The sequence below is a fragment of the Bufo bufo genome, chromosome 1, assembly GCF_905171765.1.
Source record: "Bufo bufo chromosome 1, aBufBuf1.1, whole genome shotgun sequence".
Taxonomy (NCBI): domain Eukaryota; kingdom Metazoa; phylum Chordata; class Amphibia; order Anura; family Bufonidae; genus Bufo; species Bufo bufo.
Window position 1 is genome coordinate 86,533,396 of NC_053389.1, and position 17,129 is coordinate 86,550,524.

The window sequence follows — 17,129 nt, forward strand, 5'->3', positions numbered from 1 at the left end:
AAGCGTGAAGAAAGAAAAAAATGAACGCACTTCACTGGTGCAGTTATTTGTGGCAAAAGGGTTTAGTGGCCTATTTCAGTACAGAAATAAAAATATATTCTCAGTTCACGTCGGAAGTTATATGTGTTGAAAGCGTACAAAAATGAAAATATACGCACTTAACTGGTGCACCTATTTGTGGAAAAAGGGTTTAGTGGCCTATTTCATTATAGAAAGAAAAAAATATAGGCACTTCACTGGTGCACTTATTTGTGGCAAAGCATTTAGTGGCTATTTCAGTACAGAAAGAAAAAAATATATGCACTTCACTAGTGCACTTATTTGTGGAAAAAGGTTGTAGTGGCCTACTTCAGTACAGAAAGAAAAATATATACGCACTTCACTGGTTCATTTATTTCTGCTGAAAGCATTTACTGGGCTATTTTAGTACAAAAAGAATAATATATTCTCAGTTCACGTTGGCGGTTTTATGTGTTAAAAGCATGGCTGGGAGTCAGCACGGTGGCAGCAGTGAGAGCCAAACGTGCCCAGGGTAGACCACCTGCTTTGCAGCAGCCTACCTGCCCGGGAAGTAGTGGTGCAGGGGTTCACGGAAGTAGCAGCGGTAGCAGTCAGTCAGTGCGGCGGTTATATGTGTTATATTGTATTTCTGTCACAAATGGTAGGGATAAGTGCAGCCCTAAGCTCTACCCACCCCACTATCCCTACCTACTTGCATGGTCCGTCCTAGCTGATGGTGTACAAATGGGCGGTGGTCCCTAGCTTAAGTACATGCGGGGGCGGGGGGGCGGAGCTAGCGCCAGACTGTGATGGACGCTTAGTCTGCTGCTCTGCTAAGACGACCGTCCCTAGCACCAGCTACAACCAGCTTTTATAAGCGAGGATGGTGAAAATCGGGAACCCCAAGCTCGGAGAGCACCCCACGAGCATCAAAAGCCAGATACCGAGCGGTGAAATGGAGAAATTCCTAAAGAAAGCTGCCGCTACGGTCGCACCGCAAGAATCTAAGATGGCGCCGGCTCAACAGCCTAAGGCCCCGAAGCGCGTCCCTGCACAATCCGAGGGAGACAGCGATACAGAGGAGCGCCAACCAGGTGCAGACTTACCGCTCACCAGACGATACCTGGATCGAGCCCTCTGCAGAGTTATGGAGCCGGTTCTCTCTGAACTTACTGCCTTCCGCCAGGAGGTGAGACAAATTGGGAAGCGGGTGGACACTCTGGAAACCCACCAGGCCGCAACCCTGAACCATCAGTCAGCTGTGACGGTCTCCCTCCGTCGCTGCACAGCGCACCTCAATGAGCTACACAATGCCCTGGAAGACCAGGAAAATAGAGGGCGACGCAACAGCTTGCGGTTCAGGGGGATCCCAGAAACAGTTCCGCCGGGAGAGATCACCACAACAATTCTCACCATTTGTGGCTCACTGTTGGGTCCCGACTTCCCCCAAGAAATTGTCATCGAACGCGCTCACAGGGCACTGCGCCCTAAGCCAAAGCCGACTGAGCTTCTCCGAGACATAATATGCAGATTCCTGAACTTTCCAGTCAAAACGGCTGTCCTGGAAGCAGCGCGCAACCACTCAGACCTTTCCTATGAGGACTCTAGATTGGAAATCTATCAAGATCTGGCTCCATCTACCCTTAAAAAGCGCAGGGTACTAAAACCATTAACGGACTGGCTCAGATCCAACAAAGTCCTATACTGCTGGACCTACCCGTTTGGACTCTCATTCTCATACTCCGGCAAGGGGCTCATCATCTCGGCCTACGCTGACCTAGAGGCTGTCTATGAACACCTGGACATCTCCCCCATGCAGATTGACAACTGGGAACTCTATCGTGATCTAGGAGACTTACCAGACCTCCCCAAGACTGCTCCCTTTGAACTCCAGCGCACACCGAAGTCGATGAGATCCAAGAAGAGGAACCACCAGCTTACTCCTAGGAGCCTCTCCCAGGACCCTTAACCAGACCCTTAACCAGGTCCTCCTCTCCCTACTCATCTCTTCCCGAGAGTATGATGCACAGCTGCACCCTAGCGTCACTGAACTCTCCATCGTTCTGATAAGTATAGCGAGTTGTTCCCCTGACCTGCCGATTACAAAATTCTAGACCCATCCTTGTATTTCTCCCCTAGATCTCACCAGGGTGCTATATCGTCACGTACCCGGTCAACTGACCAATTTTCTCGCTAATGTCTTTGGCATATATCTGTATGCAGGTTTATTTTTGTTTTGTTGTCGTATTATGTGTTACATCTGTTTCTTACCCCATTTCCTGTTCAAGGTACATAATTTCCCTATGCTTAAGATGTGAGACATGCAGCGCCATTTTCGGTACTCCGGCCCACCTCCGGGGCCAGACGGCGGTGCCCTCTTCTGTCAGTGTGTTTCCCTGGAGGATGCATCAACGGCTCCAAGGTACCCCTATTCATACCCCCTGTAATGGCTGACCTTCATATAGCCTCGTACAATGTTAGGGGCTTCCACTCTCCCTCAAAACGGAGCCAAATGTTCACTGTCCTGAGGAAAGCTGGGGCCAGTGTTGTGTTCCTCTAGGAGACGCACTTTAGATTTAACCACTACCCAAACTTGCAATTCTCCCACTACTCCCACTGGTATCATTGTGGGGGAAGCACTTCGGCCTCAGGGGGAGTTAGTATAGGGTCCCAGAGGAAAATCCCCTTTATATATGTGGATCACACTCAAGACCCCGATCTAAGGTTCATCCTAGTTAAAAGGTACCATAGGCCCCCAAACTTATAACTTTGTAAACCTATATGCCCCCAATTCCAACCAATCCCAGTGGTTCACAAACATCCACCCACTCATTGATTCCTTTAAGGAAGGGATAGTGATCCTAGGGGGAGACATGAACGCCTCATTGAACCCGCAACTAGACACATCATCCCACAAATCATCCTAATTCCACAAGTCCCTTAAAGTCATACGCGACAGTTTTTGGAACTTACATCTGATTGACGTGTGGTGGACATGTCACCCCAACACGTTAGATTATATCTTTTACTCCCCGGTGCATGGTACCTATCATCGCCTCGACTATTTGTTTATCTCCAAGAAACATATTCACCTATGTAGAGAGGCCTCAATAGGCTCCATACATCTCTCTGATCATACCCCAATTTACCTTTCAGTTCTGGCCCCAAACAGCAACCCCACATGCTTCAATTGGCGAATTAATGAATCCCTATTGGGTCACCAATCCACGCTTGATTCTGTAGCCAAACACATCAAAGAATACTTTTCCCTAAACGAGCACCTAGACCTCTCTGCCTGCACCCTATGGGACGCACATAAACCCTACATCAGAGGCCAATTTATCAACATTGGATCACACCAAAAAAGGTTGAGGGAGAAAGCGATTGATGATGCCCTTAAGAACATACAACGACTTGAATCCTGTCATAAAAAAGACCCTAATAACTCCCATCTACAGGAACTGTCGAATCTCAGAGCAGAACTCAAGGCCCTACTACTAGCTAAGGCTGCCTAATACTACATGAACTCCCAACACAAATTCTTCGCCCATGGCGATAAGGCAACCAAATTTCTAATGCGTAGGATAAAAGGGAGGAGCTCTGGAAACTATATACACCAACTGACCTCACCCGACGGTAAACCAGTGTTTTCTGCCCTCCGGATTGCCGCTCAATTCCAGTCCTTTTATGAAAACCTCTACAACCTCCCCTCAAACATAACTCCAGAAGCACGTGCTCCCATCATTTCAACCTTCTTGGATTCTTCCAATATTCCTTCCCTCTCCCCTTCCCAAAAGATCACCCTAGAAGCCCCCCTTTACCCTGGTCGAACTTACCAAAGCTCTATGCCAAATGCCACACGGGAAGAGCCCAGGCCCGGATGGCCTCCCAGTCTCATACTATAAAACCTTCCAAGAACTCCTCCTCCCTCCCCTTCTTAAAGTCTGTAACCTTGCTCTCCAAGGGGTTCCATTGTCTAGAGACATGACAGCTGCCCATATCACGCTCATCCCCAAAGAGGGGAAAGACACCAAGCAGTGCTTCAACTATAGACCCATATCCCTCCTAAATATAGACCTCAAACTCTTGGCCAAAATGTTGGCCAACAGGATAGCGAATATTCTTCCCCATCTTGTCCACAGGGATCAGGTTGGCTTCATCTGCAACAGGGAGGGCAAAGATAACACATCTAGAGTGATTAATGTACTATGCCACGCTCGTCATATTTCCTCCCCACTGCTCTTTCTCAGCACTGATGCTGAGAAAGCATTCAATAGAGTTAACTGGGCTTATTTGAAGCAAGTTTTGTTGAGATTTGGCCTCCCTGATTCCTTTGTGCAAGCCACCTTCGCCATGTATGCACAGACAACAGCCCTGGTCTTGGTCAATGGAAAACTTTCCTCTCTGTTTGCCATAAATAACCAAACTCGCCAGGGCTGTCCTCTCTCCCCACTCTTATTTATACTAGCCCTGGAACCACTCTTGTCTACTATAAGGAGGGATCAGAGGATTGAAGGTCTATATTTGGGACGCAGGGAACAAAAAAATGCAGCTTTTGCGGATGACGTTATGATGATGACCGTTAATCCGACAGTCTCTCTCCCCAGCATTCAAGCCCACCTTAACCTTTACAGCACCGTTTCAGACTTTTAGATTAATGCTAGCAAATCCCTGGTCCTGTGCTAGGGAATCCCCTTTTCCACCAAACAACAATTAATGGAGAACTCGCCCTTCAACTGGTCCTCCCCCACCATCACCTACTTAGGAGTTAAAATTAGCCCCATGATAACAGATCTCTTCTCACTCAACTACATCCCCCTGAGAACCACAATATTTGCCTCCATAGACAAACTCACCCAGTCCAACCCTACGCTGTCTTGGTTTGGTCGCAAGAACCTGCTTTCCTCTCTAATCCTTCCTTGCCTTACTTACTTACAGCAAGTTCTCCCCATCCCCATACCCAAACACTTCTATGTTTCATTACAAAGAAAGTTCAGGTCCTTTGTTTGGAATGAAAGGAAAGCGAGACTCTCGTTCTCCCTCTTCACAAAGCCACGACAAGCAGGGGGCATAGGCCTACCGAATCCAGAATTATATGGCAAAGCTATACTCCTCTCCTGAGCAGTATCCTGGCCATGCCCCTCCCCGCAATGCTCTGGAGTGGATATTGAACTTCACATCCTAGACAGACCCATCAGGGCACTCCTGCTGGGCCATCAAAATGTCCCGCCTACCCCGCTTACCCACTACCCAATCATTAAAGCCACCCTAGAGGCTTGGAAATGGCTTTCCATGTCTCATTGCTCCATTCCCTTCCCTTCTCCACTATTAACAGTGAAAGACATCTTGGGCACAGCACCCCCTACACTGAGAGTGTCAACTTCACAGGGGTTAAAATCCTCACTGACTCCCTTGACGTTACTGATGAGCCCACCAGGGGACCTGATGGATCTGGAGGTCATGAACACCTTACTTAATCCTCACCCGTGTGACCTCTTCTCAGTCTCATACCTTAGGTCCTACAAAAAGCAACACGTCCATATGGGCGACCTTCATCGCCCCCTGGTCTGACTCGAGTCTATAATATCCCAAACCACACCCCCAATGGGAGTTAAACATGGACATTACAATTCCTTTTATCTCCCTCCACAAGCTTCTTGAATCCCCCACAGGGCCTCCCGCTGCGTCCGAATCCAAGAGAACGGATACAAAATCCTCACCCGCTTGTACAACACACCAGACAAGACATCACTTTTCTCAGAATCTGCCTCAGACACATGCTGGAGGTGCCACGGGGAGAGGGGTACCTTCTTCCATATTTGGTGGTCCTGTCCCCTAATTTCCAGGTGGTGGTCCGAGATATACTCTTTTGCTAACAAGTAGGGATGAGCGAACCCGAACTGTATAGTTCGGGTTCGTACCGAATTTTGGGGTGTCCGTGACACGGACCCGAACCCGAACATTTTAGTAAAAGTCCGGGTTCGGGTTCGGTGTTCGTCGTTTTCTTGGCGCTTTTTGAAAGGCTGCAAAGCAGCCAATCAACAAGCGTCATACTACTTGCCCCACGAGGCCATCACAGTGTAGGGAGAGGTTGCAGCTGCGACGTTAGGGCGAGATTAGGCAGTGATTAACTCCTCCAAAACACTTAAGTCAGTGATCGATCTACAGCTGTGGATCATTGAACTGCTGCTATTCAATTGCTCACTGTTTTTAGCCTGCCCAGAGCGTTTTTCAGTCACTTTTTTCTGGGGTGATCGGCTGCCATTTTGTGGCTTGTGGTGCGCCAGCACAAGCTGCCACCAAGTCCATATAACCATCAATAGTGTGGTTATTTTTTTGCTATATCCTACATCAGGGGCAAGCTGTCACCAAGTCCATTTAACCATCAATAGTGTGGTTATTTTTTGGCTATATCCTACATCAGGGGCAAGCTGCCACCAAGTCCATTTAACCATCAATAGTGTGGTTATTTTTTGGCTATATCCTATATCAGGGGCAAGCTGACACCAAGTCCATTTAACCATTAATAGTGTGGTTATTTTTTTGCTATATCCTACATCGGGGCAAGCTGTCCCCAAGTCCATTTAACCATCAATAGTGTGGTTATTTTTTTGCTATATCCTACATCAGGGGCAAGCTGCCACCAAGTCCATTTAACCATCAATAGTGTGGTTATTTTTTGGCTATATCCTACATCAGGGGCAAGCTGCCACCAAGTCCATTTAACCATCAATAGTGTGGTTATTTTTTTGCTATATCCTACATCAGGGGCTTGGCTGTGCTTGCTATTTTATTGATGGGTGAAATACAATTGCCAAAATAGCAGTACCCTAAATCTGGTGTTTCAGCTGTGGCCAGCCAATTGTAATACTGTCTGCTGTCTGGCAAAGGATATATTTTTGTTCTGGGTTGAAATACAATTCCCAACTTAGCAATTTCCTAAATTAGTGGTTTCTGCTGTATCAGGGCTACTTTAAATCTATTCATTAAAAGGGTATATTAGATTCAAGGTGCTGATAGGGTCATTCTCAATAACTTCACACACACGCTACTGTGCATTTCCAAGTCTAATTCTGTCTGTAAACTTATACCTGTCACCCAGCGCCTAAATAATAGGCCTCAAATTTATATTCAGCTAAATCTGTGGTTATTGCTGTAGCTGGTCAAGTTATTTTGTGTCCGTCAAAGCACAGTTTTTGTTCTGGGTTGAAATACAATTCCCAACTTAGCAATTTCCTAAATTTGTGGTTTCTGCTGTATCAGGCCTACTTTAAATCTATCCCTAAAAGGGTATATTAGATTCAAGGTGCTGATAGGGTCATTCTCAATAACTTCACACACATGCTACTGTGCATATCCAAGTCTAATTCTGTCCGTAAACGTATACCTGTCACCCAGCGCCTAAATAATAGGCCTCAAATTTATATTCAGCTAAATCTGTGGTTATTGCTGTAGCTGGTCAAGTTATTTTGTGTCCGTCAAAGCACAGTTTTTGTTCTGGGTTGAAATACAATTCCCAACCTAGCAATTTCCTAAATTAGTGGTTTCTGCTGTATCAGGCCTACTTTAAATCTATTCATTAAAAGGGTATATTAGATTCAAGGTGCTGATAGGGTCATTCTCAATAACTTCACACACACGCTACTGTGCATATCCAAGTCTAATTCTGTCTGTAAACGTATACCTGTCACCCAGCGCCTAAATAATAGGCCTCAAATTTATATTCAGCTAAATCTGTGGTTATTGCTGTAGCTGGTCAAGTTATTTTGTGTCCGTCAAAGCACAGTTTTTGTTCTGAGTTGAAATACAATTCCCAACTTAGCAATTTCCTAAATTAGTGGTTTCTGCTGTATCAGGCCTACTTTAAATCTATCCCTAAAAGGGTATATTAGATTCAAGGTGCTAATAGGGTCATTCTCAATAACTTCACACACGCTACTGTGCATATCCAAGTCTAATTCTGTCCGTAAACGTATACCTGTCACCCAGCGCCTAAATAATAGCTTAATAAATTTATATTCAGCTAAATCTGTCATTACTGCTGTGCCAGTATTAGTGTAATACGGTACCTAAATAGATAGCCAGATAGTGTTAGGTGTCTGTAAAAAAAGGCCTGAATTTGAATTCAATACATTGGGCCAAATAATATTTTTCTTATTGTGGTGAACGTTAACAATGAGGAAAACATCTAGTAAGGGACGCGGACATGGTCGTGGTGGTGTTAGTGGACCCTCTGGTGCTGGGAGAGGACGTGGCCGTTCTGCCACTGCCACACGTCCTAGTGTACCAACTACCTCAGGTCCCAGTAGCTGCCAGAATTTACAGGGATATTTGGTGGGGCCCAATGCCGTTCTAAGGATGGTAAGGCCTGAGCAGGTACAGGCATTAGTAAATTGGGTGGCCGACAGTGGATCCAGCAGGTTCACATTATCTCCCACCCAGTCTTCTGCAGAAAGCGCACAGATGGCGCATGAAAACCAAGCCCATCAGTCTGTCACATCACCCCCATGCATACCAGGGAAACTGTCTGAGCCTCAAGTTATGCAGCAGTCTCTGCTGGCAGGGTTTCCCAAGGGCATCCACCTAGCCCTTCCCCAGCGGTGGAAGACATAGAATGCACTAACGCACAACCACTTATGTTTCCTGATGATGAGGACATGGGAATACCACCTCAGCACGTCTCTGATGATGACGAAACACAGGTGCCAACTGCTGTGTCTTTCTGCAGTGTGCAGACTGAACAGGAGGTCAGGGATGAAGACGATGCAGGGGACGATGAGGTCCTAGACCCCACATGGAATGAAGGTCGTGCCACTGACTTTCACAGTTCGGAGGAAGAGGCAGTGGTGAGACCGAGCCAACAGCGTAGCAAAAGAGGGAGCAGTGGGCAAAAGCAGAACACCCGCCGCCAAGAGACTCCGCCTGCTACTGACCGCCGCCATCTGGGACCGAGCACCCCAAAGGCAGCTTCAAGGAGTTCCCTGGCATGGCACTTCTTCAAACAATGTGCTGATGACAAGACCCGAGTGGTTTGCACGCTGTGCATCAGAGCCTGAAGCGAGGCATTAACGTTCTGAACCTTAGCACAACCTGCATGACCAGGCACCTGCATGCAAAGCATGAACTGCAGTGGAGTAAACACCTTAAAAACAAGGAAATCACTCAGGCTCCCCCTGCTACCTCTTCTGCTGCTGCCGCCTCGGCTTCTTCTGCTGCTGCCGCCTCGGCCTCTTCCTCCGCCTCTGGAGGAACGTTGGCACCTGCCGCCCAGCAAACATGGGATGTACCACCAACACCACCACCTGCGTCACCAAGCATCTTAACCATGTCACACAGCAGCGTCCAGCTCTCCATCTCACAAACATTTGAGAGAAAGCGTAAATTCCCACCTAGCCACCCTCGATCCCTGGCCCTGAATGCCAGCATTTCTAAACTACTGGCCTATGAAATGCTGTCATTTAGGCTGGTGGACACAGACAGCTTCAAACAGCTCATGTCGCTTGCTGTCCCACAGTATGTTGTTCCCAGCCGGCACTGCTTCTCCAAGAGAGCCGTGCCTTCCCTGCACAACCAAGTATCCGATAAAATCAAGTGTGCACTGCGCAACGTCATCTGTGGCAAGGTCCACCTAACCACAGATACGTGGACCAGTAAGCACGGCCAGGGACACTATATATCCCTAACTGCACACTGGGTAAATGTAGTGGCAGCTGGGCCCCAGGCAGAGAGCTGTTTGGCGCACGTCCTTCCGCCGCCAAGGATCGCAGGGCAACATTCTTTGCCTCCTGTCTCCTCCTCCTCCTACTCAGCTTCCTCCTCCTCTTCTTCCACCTGCTCATCCAGTCAGTCACACACCTTCACCACCAACTTCAGCACAGCCCGGGGTAAACGTCAGCAGGCCATTCTGAAACTCATGTTTCGGGGACAGGCCCCACACCGTACAGGAGTTGTGGCGGGGTATAGAACAACAGACCGACGACTGGTTGCTGCCGGTGAGCCTCAAACCCGGCCTGGTGGTGTGCGATAATGGGCGAAATCTCGTTGCAGCTCTGGGACTAGCCGGTTTGACGCACATCCCTTGCCTGGCGCATGTGCTGAATTTGGTGGTGCAGAAGTTCATTCACAACTACCCCGACATGTCAGAGCTGCTGCATAAAGTGCGGGCCATCTGTTCGCGCTTCCGGCGTTCACATCCTGCCGCTGCTCGCCTGTCTGCGCTACAGCGTAACTTCGGCCTTCCCGCTCACCGCCTCATATGCGACGTGCCCACCAGGTGGAACTCCACCTTGCACATGCTGGACAGACTGTGCGAGCAGCAGCAGGCCATAGTGGAGTTTCAGCTGCAGCACGCACGGGTCAGTCGCACTGCGGAACAGCCCCACTTCACCACCAATGACTGGGCCTCAATGCGAGACCTGTGTGCCCTGTTGCGCTGTTTCGAGTACTCCACCAACATGGCCAGTGGCGATGACGCTGTTATCAGCGTTACAATACCACTTCTATGTCTCCTTGAGAAAACACTTAGGGTGATGATGGAAGAGGAGGTGGCCCAGGAGGAGGAGGAGGAGGAAGAAGGGTCATTTTTAGCACTTTCAGGCCAGTCTCTTTGAAGTGACTCAGAGGGAGGTTTTTTGCAACAGCAGAGGCCAGGTACAAATGTGGCCAGACAGGGCCCACTACTAGAGGACGAGGAGGACGAGGATGAGGAGGAGGTGGAGGAGGATGAGGATGAAGCATGTTCACAGCGGGGTGGCACCCAACGCAGCTCGGGCCCATCACTGGTGCGTGGCTGGGGGGAAACGCAGGACGATGACGATACGCCTCCCACAGAGGACAGCTTGTCCTTACCTCTGGGCAGCCTGGCACACATGAGCGACTATATGCTGCAGTGCCTGCGCAACGACAGCAGAGTTGCCCACATTTTAGCGTGTGCGGACTACTGGGTTGCTGGATCCACGGTACAAAGACAATGTGCTTACCTTACTTCCTGCACTAGAGCTTGATAGGAAGATGCGCGAGTACAAGCGCACGTTGGTAGACGCGCTACTGAGAGCATTCCCAAATGTCACAGGGGAACAAGTGGAAGTCCAAGGCGAAGGCAGAGAAGGAGCAAGAGGTCACCAACGCAGCTGTGTCAAGGCCAGCTCCTCTGAGGGCAAGGTTAGCATGGCAGAGATGTGGAAAAGTTTTGTCACCACGCCACAGCTAACTGCACCACCACCTGATACGGAACGTGTTAGCAGGAGGCAACATTTCACTAACGTGGTGGAACAGTACGTGTGCACACCCCTCCACGTACTGACTGATGGTTCGGCCCCATTCAACTTCTGGGTCTCCAAATTGTCCACGTGGCCAGAGCTAGCCTTTTATGCCTTGGAGGTGCTGGCCTGCCCGGCGGCCAGCGTTTTGTCTGAACGTGTATTCAGCACGGCAGGGGGCGTCATTACAGACAAATGCAGCCGCCTGTCTCATGCCAATGTGGACAAGCTGACGTTCATAAAAATGAACCAGGCATGGATCCCACAGGACCTGTCCATCCCTTGTGCAGATTAGACATTAACTACCTCCCCTTAACCATATATTATTGTACTCAAGGGCACTTTCTCATTCAATCCTATTTTTATTTTCATTTTACCATTATATTGCGGGGCAACCCAAAGTTAAATTAACCTCTCCTCTGTCTGGGTGCCGGGGCCTAAAAATATCTGACAGTGGCCTGTTCCAGTGGTGGGTGACATGAAGCCTGATTCTCTGCTATGACATAAAGACTGATTCTCTGCTGAGTCGCTGACATGAAGCCTGAATCTCTGTTATGGGACCTCTCTCCTCTGTCTGGGTGCCAAGGCCTAAATTATATGTTAATGGACTGTTCCAATGTTGGGTGACGTGAAGCATGATTCTCTGCTATGACATGAAGACTGATTCTCTGCTGACATGAAGCCTGAATCTCTGTTATGGGACCTCTCTCCTCTGCCTGGGTGCCGGTGCCTAAATATCTGACAATGGACTGTTCCAGTGTTGGGTGACGTGAAGCCTGATTCTCTGCTATGACATGAAGACTGATTCTCTGCTGACATGAAGCCAGATTCTATGTTATGGGACCTCTCTCCTCTGCCTGGGTGCCGGGGCCTAAATATCTGACAATGGACTGTTACAGTGGTGGGTGACGTGAAGCCTGATTCTCTGCTATGACATGAAGACTGATTCTCTGCTGACATGAAGCCAGATTCTATGTTATGGGACCTCTCTCCTCTGCCTGGGTGCCGGGGCCTAAATATCTGACAATGGACTGTTACAGTGGTGGGTGACGTGAAGCCTGATTCTCTGCTATGACATGAAGACTGATTCTCTGCTGATATGAAGCCTGAATCTCTGTTATGGGACCTCTCTCCTCTTTCTGGGTGCCGGGGCCTAAATTATATGACAATGGACTGTTCCAATGTTGGGTGACGTGAAGCATGATTCTCTGCTATGACATGAAGACTGATTCTCTGCTGACATGAAGCCAGATTCTCTGCTATGGGACCTCTCTCCTCTGCCTGGGTGCCTGGGCCTAAACATCTGACAATGGACTGTTCCAGTGTTGGGTAACGTGAAGCCTGATTCTCTGCTATGACATGAAGACTGATTCTCTGCTGACATGAAACCAGATTCTCTGCTATGGGACCTCTCTCCAATTGATATTGGTTAATTTTTATTTTTTTTATTTTTATTTTTATTAATTTCCCTACCCACATTTGTTTGCAGGGGATTTAACTACATTTTGCTGCTCTAGCTCTTTCCTGGGCTGTTTTACAGCCTTTTTAGTGCCGAAAAGTTCGGGTCCCCATTGACTTCAATGGGGTTCGGGTTCGGGACGAAGTTCGGGTCGGGTTCGGATCCCGAACCCGAACATTTCCGGGAAGTTCGGCCGAACTTCTCGAACCCGAAGATCCAGGTGTTCGCTCAACTCTACTAACAAGGTTTGCCTCACATCCATCCAACCTTCCCCACAATTAGCCCTACTGTCTATTCCCCCTGATGATCCTCATACACACGTACCCTACATCTTCACACAGATGTTGATAGCAGCTCACCTCTTGCTTCCTAGATTCTGGCTTCAAACTTATACTCCCTCTATGGAACAATGGCTCCTGAAAATGGATCAACTTCATAGATTTGAGGAACTGTCCTCATGGGAAACTCGCACACATGTCACATTTCTAAAAAAAAAAGGTTTTTATGGTCAAACTATAGATTCCCTAAAAAACCCTCCTCGCCTGCATATGGCGCAAGACAGATATCCACTACACAGTAGCCTATGTAGGTTCTATTAATAAATACCACCCACTGACCTCCCCTGGTCCACACCAGTGAGTAGAGCAAGCGATTCGCATCCCACCTCCACCCATATGTCTTCAGATAATAAACATGTGGGGTCCCACTTCCGTTCTTATATTATATTGTACTTTTTCCATATTGTACTTTCTCTATATTGTACTTTCTCAATACTGCTACCCTATGGTGTCTCATGTATTCACTTTGTACCCACCATGTATTCACTATGTACTCACTATGTATTCACAATGTATTCTATGAGTATTTCTTGGGCTTGCATGCCCTGTACCTTGGTATTTGTTACCTTTCCTTGTTTCTAATGAAAAACGTAATACAAATATAATTTTTTTTTAAAAAGTACGTGCGGGGGCTTACAGGTAGGAACAACAGCGGAGAAAACAAAAAAGTTAGGACAGAACACACAGAAGCAAACACTGAGGCAGAACACAATATCAAGGTCAAAACTCGCCGAGGTCTGAACCAGGAGATAAGGTAAAAACCAGGGGAAACACTAAAATCAACATCAAATACAAGCCGACGTCCGTATAGTGCGGGGAGAATCCGAAGACCCTCTCCATCTCCGTGCTCCGTTATATGTCCGGCGTGGACTGTCGTGTTTGGGATCGCCTTCTCTGCTCGTGACTGGATAAGTCTATCTTTGCTATAGTTTGTTTGTTGCTGTCTTCCCCTGTTGTTTTCCTAGACGTGAGTGATGGTGACTAGCGCTCCCATCGGCCTTTCCCCAGTCCAGTCTTGTTAGGGCGACTGAGGGTTTAGGCATCCTGCTCGCCGCACGGGTTCACACCCCGTCTAGGGTATCAGGGCAGACAGGTGCCAGCTTAGGGTTAGTCAGGGGTGGCCATTCTATTTCCCATCCGTAGATAAGGGAAACGACACGACTGCTGCTGGGATAGCAGTCGTGACAGTATATCTGGCCTTTTAAAAAAAAAAAAAAAAAAAAAGTGACATTTCTTTTTTTTTTTTTTTTTTTGCTTGCTGTTTTGCTTTGTATTTTGTCTGTTCCACTATGGATCCGGTTTCGGTTTTGGCGAAACAATTACAGGGGTTATCCCTTGAAGTGGCAGGATTAAAAGCAACAGTGCTGCAGCAGCAATCCTTGGGTTCCACCGTTGCTACGGGAAACCAAGGTACTCCTAAACCAAAAGTGGCTTTACCTGATAGGTTCTCTGGAGGGAGAGACCAATTTGTAACCTTCAGAGAAGCTTGCAAATTGTTCTTCAGGTTACGCCCTAGATCCTCCGGCGGTGAGGAACAACGGGTGGGCATTGTAATTTCTCTCCTGCAAGGAGATCCGCAGGCTTGGGCTTTCTCCCTACCATCAAACTCTCCGGCCTTACGATCAGTGGAGGAGTTTTTTGAAGCCCTGGGTCTCGTATATGATGACCCGGACAGGGTCTCACTGGCTGAGTCTAAGCTACGTAGACTTCGGCAAGAGAACCGGTCTGCTGAACTATACTGTTCCGAATTCCGTAGGTGGGCTACTGATACGTTATGGAACGACTCGGCCCTTAGGAGTCAGTTCTGCCAGGGGTTGTCTGAAAAATTAAAAGACGCGCTGGCGGTATACGAGGTCCCTGGGTCTCTTGAGGCTGCTATGTCTCTGTCCATAAGAATCGACAGACGACTCAGGGAGAGATTATTAAATTTTACGGAGGCCTCTATAGGGCAGGGATCGGTCTGTTATGGTCCAGTCGAACCAATGCAAATAGGGGGCGCCACTAGACGGGTGAATCCTCCTAAGTTCCGCCGTAGGTCAGAGGTTTGTTTTCGTTGTGGGGGGAGGGGTCATTTTGTAAAGGTTTGTCCCTCAGAACCCAAGAGACGACAAACTAAGGAGCCGCCGGAAAACTAGAGTCCCCAGATTGTGCGAAGGAGAACAGTCTGGGCGTATTCGTTTCCTCCATACGCATGTCTCAGTTTTTGTTGTCCGCTACCGTTGAGGCTGGCAATAAAACTGAGATCTGTTCCGTCTTTTTGGACAGTGGGGCGGGGGTCAACTTGGTGGATTCACGGTTTGCTCAGGCTCTGGGTTTTACTCCGGAACCGGTATGCAGAACTATTCCTGTGTTTGCCATCGACTCCTCCCCTCTTACTCAGAGAGAGTTAACTCAGATCATCCATAATATCCATCTGCAGGTAGGTGACCTCCATAAAGAGCATATCTCTTGTTATGTCCTGGACGGTCTTCCGGCTCCTATTGTATTGGGGCTTCCCTGGCTGGTGACTCACAATCCAGTTGTGGATTGGCAGGCCGGGGAGATTGTGGAGTGGAGTGAACATTGTAAGGACAACTGCTTGAGTAGTAGGTGCTCTACACTCTCTGTAACATCTTTACCTGCCTTTCTGTCAGATTTTATGGATGTGTTCTCTGAGAAGTGTTGTCAGGGGTTACCACCTCATCGTCCATATGATTGCCCGATTAATCTATTACCTTGGGCAAAACTACCTAAAACCCGCTTATACAATCTTTCCGGCCCGGAGAGGAAGGCTATGAAAGATTATATTTCGGGGAGTTTGGCTAAGGGACACATCAGACCCTCTTCTTCACCTGTGGCTGCAGGGTTCTTTTTCGTTAAAAAGAAAGATGGGGGCCTACGTCCTTGCCTATATTTCCGGGAATTAAACCGGATAACTATCCAAGATCCCTATCCTCGATCCCTATCCTCTTCCTCTCATTCCCGACCTCTTTAATCAGGTTGCTGGTGCTAAATGGTTCTCCAAAATGGATCTCAGAGGAGCCTATAACCTGGTTCGCATCAAAGAGGGGGATGAGTGGAAGACGGCTTTTAATACTCCGGAAGGGCATTATGAAAATCTGGTCATGCCATTTGGTCTTACTAATGCGCCTGCGATATTCCAACATTTTGTCAACGATATTTTTAGTCACCTTATCGGGAGATTTGTTGTGATATATCTTGATGACATCCTGGTCTATTCCCCGGATCTGGATACACATAAGATCCATGTGAGACAAGTGCTGCAGATATTATGGGCCAACAAATTGTTTGCTAAGTTAGAAAAATGTGTGTTCGCCGTAAAAGAACTGCCATTTCTGGGGTATGTGTTGTCAGATTCTGGTTTCCGCATGGATCCAGAGAAAGTCCGGGCGATTATAGACTAGGATCTGCCTGAGAACCTGAAGGCATTGCAACGCTTCCTGGGGTTTGCCAATTTTTATAGAAAATTTATAAAGAACTATTCCTTGGTGGTCAAACCACTGACGGACATGACCCGAAAGGGATGCGATTTTTCCAAATGGTCACATGCAGCCAAAACTGCCTTTGCATCTCTGAAGGAGAGATTCACCTCGGCCCCTATTCTCGTACAGCCAGATGTCTCGCTTCCTTTTATTGTAGAGGTTGACGCATCAGAGGTGGGGGTGAGAGCGGTACTATCTCAGGGCCCGTCCCCTGGTGAATGGCGTCGTGTGCTTTCTTTTCGAAGAAATTGTCTACTGCAGAAAGGAACTATGATATTGGCAACAGGGAACTTTTGGCTATTAAGTTGGCTTTTGAGGAGTGGCGTCATTTTTTGGAGGGGGCGGTTCATCCCGTCACGGTGATTACTGATCACAAAAACTTATTATATCTGGAGTCTGCTAAATGTCTCACCCCTAGACAGGCTCGGTGGTCGTTATTTTTTACTAGGTTTAATTTTGTAATAACCTATCGCCCGGGGGCAAAAAATACTAAGGCGGATGCATTGTCTCGAAGTTTTCCTGGAGGGGGTGATGTTGAGGTACCGGAGCCCATTTTGCAAAAGGGGGTGGTGGTCTCTGCATTACACTCAGG

At 47.9% G+C, this 17,129-nt stretch overlaps 1 protein-coding gene across 3 annotated transcripts in view; it reads left to right on the forward strand.

Annotated features, from left to right (window-relative positions):
* DRD2 (dopamine receptor D2) overlaps window positions 1-17,129 on the forward strand; it is a 337,249-nt gene that overhangs the window by 264,087 nt on the left and 56,033 nt on the right. Inside the window, exon 6 of one of the 3 annotated variants that reach the window (XM_040415550.1) lies at window positions 16,697-16,717. The exons of the other annotated variants lie outside the window; for them this stretch is intronic. Within the exon in view, the coding sequence (XP_040271484.1) occupies window positions 16,697-16,717 (21 nt within the window). The remainder of the gene's footprint in view (window positions 1-16,696; window positions 16,718-17,129) is intronic. 3 annotated transcript variants of the gene reach the window in all.